The sequence below is a fragment of the Poromitra crassiceps genome (genome assembly GCF_964638095.1).
Source record: "Poromitra crassiceps genome assembly, chromosome: 27".
Taxonomy (NCBI): Eukaryota; Metazoa; Chordata; class Actinopteri; order Beryciformes; family Melamphaidae; genus Poromitra; species Poromitra crassiceps.
Genome location: NC_139650.1, coordinates 18,426,197 through 18,441,152, shown reverse-complemented (window position 1 = coordinate 18,441,152; position 14,956 = coordinate 18,426,197). Strand labels below are relative to the sequence as shown.

Sequence of the window (14,956 nt, the reverse complement as noted above, 5' to 3'; positions counted from 1 at the left end):
CAATAAGATGTTGACCCAATTTTTTTTTTTTTTTTTTTTTTACAGTGCACCTGAACGCAACATGCAAGATATCCGCTGAATAAGTGTCCAATAAATGTTCATGTCATTCTGGCCAATACTTCTGTTATAGCATTTCAGTCTGGAATATGGAATATCTTTCAATAATCTATGATTTAGCTGCTAAATTGTCAAATACCGCCATCTGCTCGCTACCCAGGCACTTATGTATGTACTTAACCTAACTAACTTAACCTAACTATCCGGTGTGCACAACACTGTTAGCCTAAACTCCGGCTGACACCCCAAAAACCTACAATCCGCTACAGAAAAATGTATATTGTTTGTTTATTAACTGGCCCCTCGCCTTCTATCATTTCACGAAAGTGGCAAAGCAAGTTGAGTATCCCTGACCTATAGGGAGAAATTTAGTTTGTCATTGTAAACCCACAGCACAGTAATGATGACATGTTCTTCATAGATCTAGCCTTTTAATTTTGCTCTTAAACTTTCTCAAAGTACACCAAATTCATGCATTTTACTTTAAAATGTTTAAAAAAATCTCGCGGGGGGGCATGCCACCGCACCCCCCTAGGGGGTCTGCAGTCCCCCACCACAAATACTCAAAATCCTGTGGGAAACACTGATGTGATTATTCTATTTTAGTGTCTGTGGTCTCACAAAAGTTCTTCTTGTGATAAGCAAAGCGGGACAGCTCATGCGAGGTGCAGACAGCTGATGTCAGCACTATTCACACATCTCAGCGGAGCAAATGCAGCAAAACAAACCATAAGAAGCAGCAGGTCATTGTTGGCACAAATAATAAAAAAGACCCACCAAGCTCTTATTCAGATAATTTCCATCTTTTTATTGAACTCAAGGTTGACCCCTACTGGATAGAGCTGTTCTCTGTACGTAGGCAAGTTTCATAACCCAAGAGTCCCATTCAAAAAGAAGGAGGCATCTTTTCAGGGTGTCCGCAGGGTCTTAAAAAGTATTAAAAAGTCTTAATCGCCATTTTATGAGGTATTAAATTATAGCTATTTCCCTCCAGCTATTTGTCCAGAGTTTGTGTGCTAAAAGTTTTATTTTGCCCCTATTTCTGCTCCTCCTTTATTTGTTAGTTATTACTTTTAATAAACCTCACCTTCAAGATTCAAGATATTTATCATCACCCGTTGTACGTACAAGTAGACGTGTGAAATTATTCTCCGTTATAAGACATAGTGCAAGTCAGTAGGTACAGTACATCATCTCAAACAGTAATACGTATTCAGATGTACCGTGGATTTGCGTACCTGTAACCTTTGGGTTAGTCAGCGCTGTTTCCCCACACACTTTACTCACCCGATGATATTGTTTTCACCCATAGAACTCAGGAGGCGCGTCATCAGCCCCGTTCCTATCGCTGATAAACCTGCTGTTAGGTCGCAATGGCTGTTCTCAAACAACTTTATATTTAGGCAAATAAAACAACTTAAGGCCTTGGCCACACTGATCCGTCAGAAAATGGACAGAATTATTGAACGGACAGATGTCTGTCCGATGCATTGTTTTAACGGACAGATGTGTCCCTATGCGTTGTTTTTGTACAGTGGGCAGCAGGGATGGTTTAAAATTCTGGGTCTAGGGATCGTTTTGACTAATCCCGGCTTCCTCTGACGTTAATAGATCAATCAAATGTTTTCCAGTTATTCCTAGGCTGCAAACTTGTTTTAACATGCAAATCGGAGTGGTTTCTAACGAGAATAACGTAACGTTAACGCTACGTTATGTCAGACTGTTCTCATCCCCATGCCAAAGCCCCCGCCTCGGCCATGAGAGGCGAGGAGCTGCTGCTGCGCGCGGCCCGCGGCCCAGAGCTTGGGGATCGTGCAGGAGCATACATGAGAGAGTGCTTCCAAGTCGGACTGATAATATAAACATCATTTGAGCTTATCCAGGTAACATATTAATAAAGTAATGACACATTCAGCAGGAAACTAACTATAATTAAGACATGTGCCAACTTTGACGACGTTTGGTTCAGTATTTTAAGAGCAAACAGGTTTTTTTAACTTCCTGAAAAGTTGCTGTTGCTGTTGCTCCTTCACCGCCTTGGTGGCCTTTGAAAAGTTGAAACAAATCTCGGAACGCCTCCTCTCGAGACCTCGACTCTGATTGGCTAAACGGACAGTGACTATCCGACCATCCGATACGTCCATCCAGAAAAAGTTCATCCCTCTTCAACTTTCTGTCCATCAAAACGTATGCAAATTTTCTGGATACGTACGCTTCTGAGTGCTCCACGGACAGTCGGACAGCTGTCATTGAAAATGAATGGAAGTGAACAGAGAAATGAACGCACACGGACAGACACCACGGATCAGTGTGGCCAAGGCCTAACTAAGGCTGTTACACACCAAGAGCGATGCAAATTTTGACCCACCTGTCAATCACAGCCACAGATGTGTACACGTCGGAAGCGAATTTCTGAAAAATCGACCTTGGTCCGAAAAAATAAACGCTGCAATAATGCTCAGCGAAACTTCGCCGTTGGTATGCACGGTTGCATTGACTGATATAGGTTCGGAAAATATTATTGACGTCCGAATTAATCGCACGAAAAAAACGCTTCCGATGTGTAAGGACCTTTAGGGTTAGGTTTAGGGTTAGGTTTAGAATTAAGCAACAAAAAGCGTTAAAAAAAACAACCTATGGCTGATAACGAATCTGCGTCTAATAGCAGGTAAGTAGGGCCCTACTAGCAGGTATGTAGGGCCCTACTAGCAGGTACTGTAAGTAGGGCCCTACTGGCCGATATGAATGGAATGATAAGACGCTGATAACGCCGATTGAATCGTGTGACCCAACACATAGACTTTTTTTATTTTTTTATGTTATTAAAATGTATGCGTTTATGTGTTTTATGTTGAAACTTTGTGTTGCTGCTGTTCTTGGCCAGGTCTCCCTTGTAAAAGAGATCTGTGATCTCAATGGGACAAACGGTTAAATAAAGGCTAAAAAAGAGGAAAAAAACGTGGGCAGGTGCCCAATGTATATTAACGTCCACCAACGTCCAAGTATATTTGGTGACATTTTAGCATTTTTAATTTTTATGTATTTTTTATCCGTTGAGAGAACGATGCCATCCACAATCACTTACTACTGGGCAATCCATACGCTCCATATACCTGTTGCATATACCTGTTATCGACTCAATTTATTCTTTATATTTACAGTATATCTTTTTATATATATTCTAATATATACCATGTATGTGTATGTGTGTATGTATGTATATATACATATACATATACATATATATATATATATATATGTGTATATTTCTATAGTATGTGTTATACAAGTATATATATATTATAATGTAGTATTGTGGAAAAGGGGTGGGAGTTAATAAGTTATACTTCTTCTCACTCCTTTTCGAATATGTCTACGTTTCTTACCCCTTCATCTTTATTTCATAATACTATTTCAATCGACTTGTTAACGTGTAATTTTGAAGGCCCTGTATATTGTCTCTGTTTTGTTTACATATACATATTCGAAATAAACATGACAAACAAACAAACAAACAATTCTTGTGAGCTTTGCTCCCTCCTGGCCTCTGCATTCTGTTGTATTGATACAGTCGTCCATAGAAGTGATCAGACTACAGACTGTTTTGCTATCTCAAAATCAATGCATAGTAAATGTAAGAGATGTGTCGGTGATGTTAACGACAGTGCTATTGAGTTCTTAAAATATATTGAAAAGGTGTTAAAAAGGTCTTGGAAGGTATTGAATTGAACCAGGATCTCTACATATACTCTGTTTTAAAATGCACGGCTGTCGAGCAGACTCTAGGGAGTGTGTGCTTCCATGCTTGGACAGCAGAGAGCTATTCGGACCCCCACTCCCAGCCTCCTATACCCCCCCCCCCCCCCCCCTCCTCTCACTGAAATTAACTTGTAATGAGGCGCACGGCGCTGTCGCTGTTGGTTGAACTTTGCTGATGTTTGGTTACCTTCCAGGGCCTCAGCAGCGGTCGAGCCCAGTACCCCAACTCCTTCTGTGGGAGAGGAGCTGCAGGAGCATCCCGGGGGGCCGTCGGTTGTGGAGAGGCGATCTGATTCAGGAGACCATAGCAAAGAAACCGGCAAGGAGTGCTGCAGCCCTGGGGGCCTCTCTGAAGGTACTGAACTAAATGATACTGACAGAAAGACGATGCACCTCACAGCCAAGATCAAGGGTTCAATCTCAGCCCAAAATGGGCTTGCCTTTGGCCCCAGGCTTATTAAGCTCAGGTGTTCGAGCTCCGTGCTCACAGTTGAGAGAAAACCATCTTCTGGGTCGGCAGAATTGAACAAATACTACTGTGGATCACACTGCAATACTGTAATGACAGTCACATACTTTATACTACTGTGGATCACACTGCAATACTGTAATGACAGTCACATACTTTATACTACTGTGGATCACACTGCAATACTGTAATGACAGTCACGTACTTTATACTACTGTGGATCACACTGCAATACTGTAATGACAGTCACGTACTTTATACTACTGTGGATCACACTGCAATACTGTAATGACAGTCACGTACTTTGGTAGCATTGCACACATGTGCTGCTGTTGACCTTGATCACATGTGGCAAGAGAACCATTGCAGTCCTACAGTGTCTTATGGTTCATGGATTTTTCCATGTAGAAGGAGGCAACACACGTGTGACTGTGAGAACACATGCATGCTGCACACAGACACACACACACACACACACACACACACACACACACAGACATGCGCACACACATTCTCCGCCATGATTTTTTTGACAAGGACGTGACATGAATCCAATTAATTCAGGATGAGGATGAATAGAGGGACATTTCCATGAGAGAAAATTGACTCAGTCAGCAGCATTATTTGAAGGTGGATCATGAAGGGAACTAGTGTGGAAGGGGTCCTGCAACGCTGCGGGACATTTTTCATGTCCTACTCTTCTGTTGTCTTTTTATGTCCTGCTCTTCTATTGTCTTTTGAGACAAAGGCCTCTGTTGTCATTTTGAAAGTGCATCTTGAAGACAGTTTTCCCGGAGGAAGACCACATTAGGGCTGTCAATCTTCCTCTATAATCCAATTCGATTTTCAGTAGCTTTATTATTTTAATATTTGATTTTTATATATTATTATATATATTTTTTATTTTATTTTTAATGCATTTTTAATTCATAAATATCTAAAAATGAAAGCCCCAATCAGTCACTTTTTCACCTTAATAAACAGCTTTTTAGTCATTGAGGATGGTAGAGTGACTTGTAACAGGGAGAATGTCACCTCTATTGGTCACACACCGCCCTCCAAAGGCCTCTCCTGGGACTAAGCATTTTTGTGCCTGCGTCCCCGAGGCAGCATGCGCTGTAGAGCGGAAGCGCTGTCTTCAGGAAAACAAGGAAGTAACTCTGTGCGGATTTGCTACAAAAATGACGTTTCACGTAACTCTGGATTATTATTTCATCATGTGGTGAGTACCCGATGTCACAACATGTATAGAGCTTTCTGGCACTGTGTTTGTTTTTTTTTACTTTGAACGCCGATACCGATGCTATGGGACCCAGAGGGCGCTGTTTGTCCAATAGCAAAACTTGGAAAAGCTGCTGAATGGGGCTTTAAAGTGAGAAAAAAGAAAATGTTTTAAATGTTGTTTCAGTCCGGGTGAAATGTTATGTCTCTCCTGATTCTAAACATAGTTGAATTGCTTGGTTTGACCAAGTAAAACTACTTTTATAAGCATTTTACGAAATGTAGATGGGAAAATGAATGGCGGATGAAATCCCTTGGTTGTATGCTGAATGCAGAAGAGGACGTGACTTTGGTGCTGCGCCATCCCATGGATGCAGGCTATTAAAGGAGAACACACCCAGACCTTATTTCCAGCTTTAAATATGATGTTAAACTCACCCAGATAACTTTGGTTTCATTCGGATCGTCCAGGAAGATATTGAGCCCTGATTAGAGTCCTGTAACAGGTGAAAACGGGGCATCTGAAATGCTTCTATTTACATCTTGTAAATATCTTATTTTCTGATACGCAGCAGCACATATCTTTATCATAGATGCAATGACAGAAAATGAACGATCTAGCATTATATAGCTTGGTTCACCCATGGCTCTGCTGTCCATCACATTGATAGCAGCTCTTCACCCTCCCACTCCTTGTAATTCATACGTTATTCCAGACCGGCTCAAATAAATACACGCGGCCATTGAATTCATCGTCCGTAATCTCGAGATCAGATATAATCAGCCAGCGGTGTTTAGCATGCTACATATCGACTGCTCTGGGCTCTGAACTCTGCCCTGCAAGCCGGCCGTTCTTTTCTCTCTCTCAAACAATTGGAAACGACCGTATTGTTGGCTGATCAAGGAGATGGATTTTCTTCCACCAGAGGCTGAGATCAGCAAGACAAAAGACTGCGGAAAATAACAGGAGAGTTTGGGAAGGTATGCTCCACTAAACATCTCATCAACCCGAGAACTCCCGAGTTGAGGCGGATGCGTACGAGTAGGTGTGAAGGAAGAGAGAGGAGGGGAGAGAAGCATCGTTAATGCACTGCGCGCTCACCTATATCCAGATCCAGACTCAGAAAACTTTAATTCATCACGTGACAAAATGATTTGTTTTCACATGCTGGTTGACCAAGGCGACACAAATGCTCAAGTGACATGACTGATGACATACAGTAGTCTATGACGTTGCTGTCACATCATCATCAGTGGGTATGACATCATCAGTCACCACTGGCCACCACTCGACGATTGACAATGATGACCTCATCGCTCTGGCCACCACTCGACAATTGTGGGGCATGACACCATCAGTGAGTGGCGTTTGCATGCACAGTTGGTGGGTTGTATTAATTTACTAATAAAATAGGGCGTGTGGGACATAGTGGCAGATCATAATTACGAAGATAAATCGCCAATGATGTCATAAATCACTGATGATATCACAGACAGTGATGAGATCATAATGAGCCTAGAACTGTATGACATCATCAGTGAATTGAGGTGCAGAATGTAAGGAAACAGTGGATGGATAAATCCAGAAGCAGGCGGTAATGCAATATAAACGATGCCAACTGCCATAAAACACCACAGAAGAAGTGATGTCATGTCATCAGTGAGTGATAACATCAATTATGTCACTCATGCAATTGTGATATCATCAAGGAGTGATTAAATTGGTGATGTTGAGTGTGAGCAATTGTGATGTCATCAGTGAGTGATTTCGTCAGTGGTCACTCAGTGAGTGATGTGATCAGTTAGTGATAAATCGTTGATTATGCCATCAGTGAGGATGTCATCAGTGATGAGTGTGAAGGAGTGGTTGCAACCACACCCACTCATTGATGATGACATCAAGGATTTCATGAATCCTTCCCTGCAGAGGCTATAAGTAGTAGTTTGTGTAACCACTGTGTACAATCTATGCTAACTGCTAAGCATGCACTTTTGAAGCTCTTAAGCTTTAAACAACAAACGATGGTCGAAATGCGCAAAGAGCGCTCTGACATTTTGGGTGACACCAGCACCAGTCAAGACGGAGACATTGAGTCTGGGGAGGAGCTCAGTTTGTTCAAAGACACCAAACAACAGCAGAAGCAGCAGAAGAAAAACAAAGACCCCAATAAAGATCATGCCTCCAAGGAAGCTGCCATATGTCTCCAAGCTCCCCAGTCCCCAAAGAAAACCAGTTCAAGTGGACAGGAACAAGAGAAGATAAAGAAGTCATCCAAGAAAAATCATCTGCAAAAGAGTTATGAGGAGGAGAGAAGCAGAGATGAGGCAATAAGTTCTGGGGGTGATGCTGAGATGTCGAGGCCTAAGTCCCCTCATGGTAAAGCCAAAAACCAGCAGCAGCCTCAAGCTTCAAGTGCCAATTCTGCAGACAAAAGTAAAAACAAAGGAGGCAGAGGAGCGAAGAAGCCAGTCTTTGAAGCCTACATGACCTCTGAGGACGTTTCTCATGGCCTAAGAAGAAGAGAACTCGTTCAGGGGGTAATACGAATCAACCCCAAGAAGTACCATGAGGCTTTCATCCCTGATCCTGGTGGGATGCGGGATATATTCCTGGATGGGATCATTGCTCGCAACAGAGCGTTGAATGGGGACGTCGTGGTGGTGCAGGTTCTCCCTCGAGAGTACTGGAAGGTTGTGAGATGGGACACTGACTGTAAGAGGGCCAATGAGTCGGAGCACCAGACAGGGAAGAAGGCCCAAATGGCACAGAAGAAAAAAGAGCAGCCTCCCAACCCTGATGTTATTGTTGAAGATCAGTATAGCAACCAAGGTGAGCTCGTCAGCAGAGTTAAGAATATCGCCCTCAGTGCCACAGAGAAGGAGCATATGAGAGGACCTCTTGGAGACGCCCCAACTCCACGAATCAATGGGCTCCAAAGGACTGCTAAAGTGGTGTACATTTTTGAGCATAAACATGCGAGAGTTGTGACCGGCTTCCTCAAGTTGCTCCCAGACAGGCCCTTTGCCATGTTCTCCCCTATGGACCACCGGGTGCCGCGCATTAACATTCCGCTGCGTGACTGTCCCGCTGCCTTCTTCTCCCACCCGTGTGAGTACACCAAAACCTTGTTCATCTCTCGCATCACCAGCTGGCCAGTCAGCAGCAACTTCGCAGAAGGTAGACTTGTTAAGACGCTGGGCCAAGCTGGGGAAATTGAGCCGGAGACTGAGGGCATCCTGACAGAATATGACATAGATTTCTCTGAGTTCCCTGACGAGGTGCTGAACTGCCTACCCAAGAACCTGCCCTGGACTATCCCCCCTGAGGAGATGTGCATGAGGAGAGACCTGAGGAAGGAGTGTATCTTCACTATCGACCCTGCTACTGCCAGAGATTTGGACGATGCCTTGTCTTGTAAACCACTCCCAGATGGTAATTTTGAGGTGGGAGTCCACATTGCTGATGTGAGTTATTTTGTGGAGGAGGGCAACGCTCTTGATGTCATTGCCAGCCGAAGAGCCACCAGTGTATATATGGTGCAAATGGTGATCCCCATGTTGCCCAGGCTGCTGTGTGAGGAGCTGTGCAGTCTCAAGCCTCTCACTGACAGACTCACCTTCTCTGTCATCTGGAACATCTCACCTCAGGGGAAGATTCTTAGTGAGTGGTTCGGGCGCTCAGTGATCCGCTCCTGCTTGAAGTTGAGTTACGACCATGCACAGAGCATGATCGAGGCCCCGGAGAAGATGTTCTCTGCCGAGGAGTTGCCACCCGGGGCCCCTGAGCACCCAATCGACGAGATCCACCAGGCTGTGCTCAACCTGCACACCATCGCAAAGAACCTGCGAGCTCAACGCTTTGAAGAAGGAGCCCTCAAACTAGACCAGTCCAAACTGTCTTTCACCCTGGACAAAGAGACCAAGATGCCCCAAGGCTGCTATGTTTACCACTACAGAGACAGCAACAATTTGGTGGAGGAGTTCATGCTGCTGGCTAACATGGCCTCAGCCCACCAAATCTACCGCTCCTTCCCTGAGCAGGCCCTGCTCCGTCGCCACCCTCCACCCAAGACCAAGTTGGTGGATGAGCTGAAGGAGTTTTGCGACGAGATGGGCCTCAACCTCGACTTTACCTCTGCAGGAGCCTTGCATAGGAGTCTCCACACCACCTTCGGTGATCATGAGTATCACAGTCCCAGGAAGAAGGTCCTCATCCACATGTGCTCCAGACCCATGCAGATGGCAGTGTACTTCTGTACAGGTGTACTGAAGGAGGAGCACCTGTTTAAGCACTATGGCCTCAATGTTCCTTTCTACACACACTTCACGTCGCCCATCAGACGCTACGCAGACCTTGTGGTACACCGGCTGCTGGCTTCTTCACTGGGTTGCGGCCCTCGTGTAGAGCTGACAGGAGAACAAGTCCACAAGCAGGCGTCTCACTGCAATGACAAGAAGACTGCCTCCAAGAGAGCGCAGGAGCTCAGCTCTGATCTGTTCTTCGGAATGTTTGTGAAGGAGTGCGGTCCTCTGGACTGTCAGGCCATGGTGATTGGAGTCCTGGATCAGTCCTTTGATGTGCTGGTCCTCCGCTACAGGCTTCAGAAGCGCATCTACTGCAAGTCTCTGGCAGGACTGGACACGTTCCACCATGACAAGGTGGGGAAGAAGGGAGAGCTGACTCTGGTCTGGTCACCAGAGGAGCCACAGAAAGACCCAGTTCAGCAGATCATTTCAGTCTTCACCTTGGTGGAGGTGCAGCTCAGAGCAGATGGTGCACCCATGAAATACAGCACGGTGCTCAAAAGCCCCGATGAGAAGGGATCAGATGCACTTTAAACACATCACACAAACACTAGGGGCCTGTCTGATTCTCAAGTGAACGAGCAATATAGGTGGCATTTCTAGGTAAGAGAAGTTGTAATTAGGAAACCAGTTTTATACATAAGTTCACTGAATTTGCAACCTTTCTAGGTAACTTTCGAGGAACCATAGCATGGTACCTTTGTTTTGTTAGGATATCCCATGATACCTTGCGACCCTTACAATCGACGAAGAAGAACGAAGCGAGCCCGAGCTAGCCCCTAATGGCGACGCCCACAAAGCTGATCGCATCAGAAAAAAGTGAAACAACATTGGCTAAATAACAAACATCTGTCACTTTCTTTTCATTTTTATTCTAGAATAGTCAATAACGTCAACCTTTACTTAATTTCAGTGCAGTCAGATGTTTGTACAGTGTCAGGAAAGTCACTTTTGAACATTAGTAGGAAGCATCTTACCTGACTCTGGTGTGGACAGCAGCCGGCTAGTTAGGTTGCTAGCTAACGTTAGCGTTAGTTTAGAAAACCCGCTCCGCGTGCCCCAAAGAAAGACTTACACTGCCAGCCAGGAGGATAACAGCATGGCAGACCTTCAAGTGTAAGTGGAGTTCGTTTTAACTGTGCTTTATTAAATGACAAGCTGTCATTGCTTAACTAACGTTACCAATTTGTTTGTCAAATGCAATGTTCCAAGACACTGGTCTGTCAATTCTATCATTTCACACGTAACATTTCCCTTTTTCGCCTTCAAATTAAAAGTGTAAAAACAATGAAACGTTCGCCTGTGAAGCCTCGACCTGTTTGGATTATAGTTAGAGAAAACAGCCATCAGCCATGCAGTTTTATACTAATTTATTGCCAAATGCTTTGGGAAACAACTTCATCAAGCTTGGTCAGAAAAGGTCTGTCGATTCAATGGAAACAGCACCAGTGCGACCTGTCGCGTGCGATGCTACCTTCAAGAATGAGGACGTCTGAAACAATTTTTTAATCACCTATATTAAAATGAGATAACAATCATCTAGTTTGGTAACTAGATGATATTAAGCTTCTTGCATTACAGACACAACCTAGATCACACAAACACTGGATCACACCAACACTAGATCACACAAAACAAAATAGAGCACTGTACCGGAAAAGTCTGCTTTACATACCAATGGAATTGCACATTCTTTTTTATTGTTAGAATTGAGATGTTAGTTTAGTTGACAGATGGTTGTATGTTGAACGGATCTTAGCCAGGCTGTACTTTGGAGTCACAGTGATCAGGCCAGAGTTGTTTCAGTGTTTGAGCCTCCATGTCCTCTCTGATGGGCCCACTTTGCCATTTTGCCAAGGTCAATTCCAATGAAAAGGCACTCGATCACAGAAAAGTAATTCAATATGGATTTCTAATTGTATATTTGTCCTGGTCTGACTGAATGAATGTTATTTTGCAGTTGATTTAATGGCATAAGGAGGTCCTTTTTTGACGTGTTAGAATAGATATGCCTGTGCTGTGCCCCCCTTACCCTGCTCTCAGCTCCCCCCTCTCTCTCGCTGCTGAAAGACGCACACAGCTCAACACTACATCTGTGGGGCTTGTGTGTGTGTGTGTGTGTGCGTGTTGCTTGTGTGTGTGTGTGTGTGTGTGTGTGTTGCTTGTGTGTGTGTGTGTGTGTTGTGTGTGTGTGTTTTAGTATATCGCCTCTCTCCCTTCCCGTTAATGTCTCACTGACTCTTTTGCTCTCTCCCTCTCTGTGTGTGTGTGTGTGTGTGTGTGTGTGTTGTGTGTGTGTGAGTGTGTGTGTGTGTGTGTGTGTGTGTGTGTGTGTGTTGTGTGTGTGTGTGTGTGTGTGTGTGTGTGTGTGTGTGTGTTGTGTGTGTGTGTGTGTGTGTGTGTGTGTGTGTTGTGTGTGTGTGTGTGTGTGTGTGTGTGTGTGTGTGTGTGTGTGTTGTGTGTGTGTGTGTGTGTGTGTGTGTGTGTTAACAATTAATACTACTTGTCTCTGAAAGAAAAATACTTTATTTAAATACTATCCAATGTATCCATATAGTTTTTGTCCTCACAGTCAAGGATGCATCAGTGTTCAAGGCTTTACAAACACAGATTCCCTCCATCCTGCCCTGGAGACACACCTAGTGGACAACTGCAGTGCCATGTGTCACCTAGTGGACAACTGCAGTGCCATGTGTCACCTAGTGGACAACTGCAGTGCCATGGGTCATGGTGGCTAAAGGGAATACAGCTTTTATACGCTTTGGCCTTGGTGACACATGGTTGAGAACCACTAACCTAGTGTCTGTGCTTGTTGAGGACTCAGTACCTAGTGTCTCTGCTTGCTGAGGACTCAGTACCTAGTGTCTCTGCTTGTTGAGGACTCAGTACCTAGTGTCTCTGCTTGTTGAGGACTCAGTACCTAGTGTCTCTGCTTGTTGAGGACTCAGTACCTAGTGTCTCTGCTTGTTGAGGGCTCAGTACCTAGTGTCTCTGCTTGTTGAGGACTCAGTACCTAGTGTCTCTGCTTGCTGAGGACTCAGTACCTAGTGTCTCTGCTTGTTGAGGACTCAGTACCTAGTGTCTCTGCTTGCTGAGGACTCAGTACCTAGTGTCTCTGCTTGTTGAGGACTCAGTACCTAGTGTCTCTGCTTGCTGAGGACTCAGTACCTAGTGTCTCTGCTTGTTGAGGACTCAGTACCTAGTGGCTCTGCTTGTTGAGGACTCAGTACCTAGTGGCTCTGCTTGTTGAGGACTCAGTACCTAGTGTCTCTGCTTGTTGAGGACTCAGTACCTAGTGTCTCTGCTTGTTGAGGACTCAGTACCTAGTGTCTCTGCTTGTTGAGGGCTCAGTACCTAGTGTCTCTGCTTGTTGAGGGCTCAGTACCTAGTGGCTCTTCTTGTTGAGGACTCAGTACCTAGTGTCTCTGCTTGTTGAGGGCTCAGTACCTAGTGTATCTGCTTGTTGAGGACTCAGTACCTAGTGGCTCTTCTTGTTGAGGACTCAGTACCTAGTGGCTCTGCTTGTTGAGAACTCAGTACCTAGTGTCTCTGCTTGTTGAGGACTCAGTACCTAGTGTCTCTGCTTGTTGAGGGCTCAGTACCTAGTGTCTCTGCTTGTTGAGGACTCAGTACCTAGTGGCTCTGCTTGTTGAGGACTCAGTACCTAGTGTATCTGCTTGTTGAGGGCTCAGTACCTAGTGTCTCTGCTTGTTGAGGACTCAGTACCTAGTGGCTCTGCTTGTTGAGGACTCAGTACCTAGTGTATCTGCTTGTTGAGGGCTCAGTACCTAGTGTCTCTGCTTGTTGAGGACTCAGTACCTAGTGGCTCTGCTTGTTGAGGACTCAGTACCTAGTGTATCTGCTTGTTGAGGGCTCAGTACCTAGTGTCTCTGCTTGTTGAGGGCTCAGTACCTAGTGTCTCTGCTTGTTGAGGACTCAGTACCTAGTGTCTCTGCTTGTTGAGGGCTCAGTACCTAGTGTCTCTGCTTGTTGAGGACTCAGTACCTAGTGGCTCTGCTTGTTGAGGACTCAGTACCTAGTGTATCTGCTTGTTTGTTGAGGACTCAGTACCTAGTGTCTCTTCTTGTTGAGGACTCAGTACCTAGTGTCTCTGCTTGTTGAGGACTCAGTACCTAGTGTCTCTGCTTGTTGAGGGCTCAGTACCTAGTGTCTCTGCATGTTGAGGGCTCAGTACCTAGTGTCTCTGCTTGTTGAGGACTCAGTTTGTCTACTTCTCAGTGCCATCCCTAGTAGGTCTGGGCGATATGGACCAAAAATCATCTCTCTGTATTTTTAGGCTGAATGGCGATACACGGTATACGGTAGTACTGAATATCTTTTTTTTTGAAGATTACTTTTGGGCATTTCGCCTTTATTTTTTATTTGAGATAGGACAGTAGGCAGACAGGAAAGGTGGGGAGAGAGAGAGGGGATGACATGTGGCAATGGACCGCAGGTTGAGCCAGGTGAGCCACCAGGACGCACGTAGTACTGTATATCTAGTCTGAGGCTGAGCGTACCAGTATCTCATATGTGTGTCAGCTATATTCATATAAGGCTGGCTCAAAGAACAATATTGAATATATATACCTGTTACAATATATTCACAGTAGTGACAGAAGTGTGTTAGTGGGTGAGTATTGTGCAAATGGCTGCCATGCTTCAGTCAGTTAATGGGGTCCCTGCCAACATTTGGGACCAACGTTACATCCTTCCTTGGATTGCTTCACATACTTATTAGAAAGTGTTGCTCAGCACATGGTCGCAGACGAAAAAGAAAGTGTTCCTCATGGTGTTGTATTTATACTTCAGTGAACGTTCGCCTCTGTTCAACGGTCACGTGACACCCGAACGCTATTAAATGCTGACAGCCAAGAGAAGAGGAACACACAGTAAAACCACCTCGGAGGCAAGATGTAACGTACTTGACTGCAGCCGCATATAAACGACACACAACCACACAACTCACCTCCTCTGGCTCTGGGAAATGCACAATGTTCTTTGTGATTTTCACGAAGCCATACATCAAGGACAGCCTGATAAAAATAGCAGAGACACGTTCATTCATTTCAATCGAGTGAAAACCAAAACAAGGAAGTCAAACGCGGGCCGTCTATATAGCCAATCAGACTTGCTATGACGTAG

The 14,956-nt window shown here is 44.7% G+C and overlaps 1 protein-coding gene and 1 pseudogene across 2 annotated transcripts in view; both read left to right on the top strand.

Annotated features, from left to right (window-relative positions):
* arhgef10la (Rho guanine nucleotide exchange factor (GEF) 10-like a) overlaps positions 1–14,956 on the top strand; it is a gene marked incomplete at both ends in the record, with an annotated part of 249,251 nt that overhangs the window by 18,762 nt on the left and 215,533 nt on the right. Inside the window, one exon of the mRNA XM_083661638.1 lies at positions 4,011–4,171. Within this exon, the coding sequence (XP_083517764.1) occupies positions 4,011–4,171 (161 nt within the window). The remainder of the gene's footprint in view (positions 1–4,010; positions 4,172–14,956) is intronic.
* Positions 7,538–10,345, top strand: LOC310799341 (DIS3-like exonuclease 2 pseudogene; annotated as a pseudogene). The gene has a single exon. The product of its transcript is annotated as a DIS3-like exonuclease 2 pseudogene (transcript).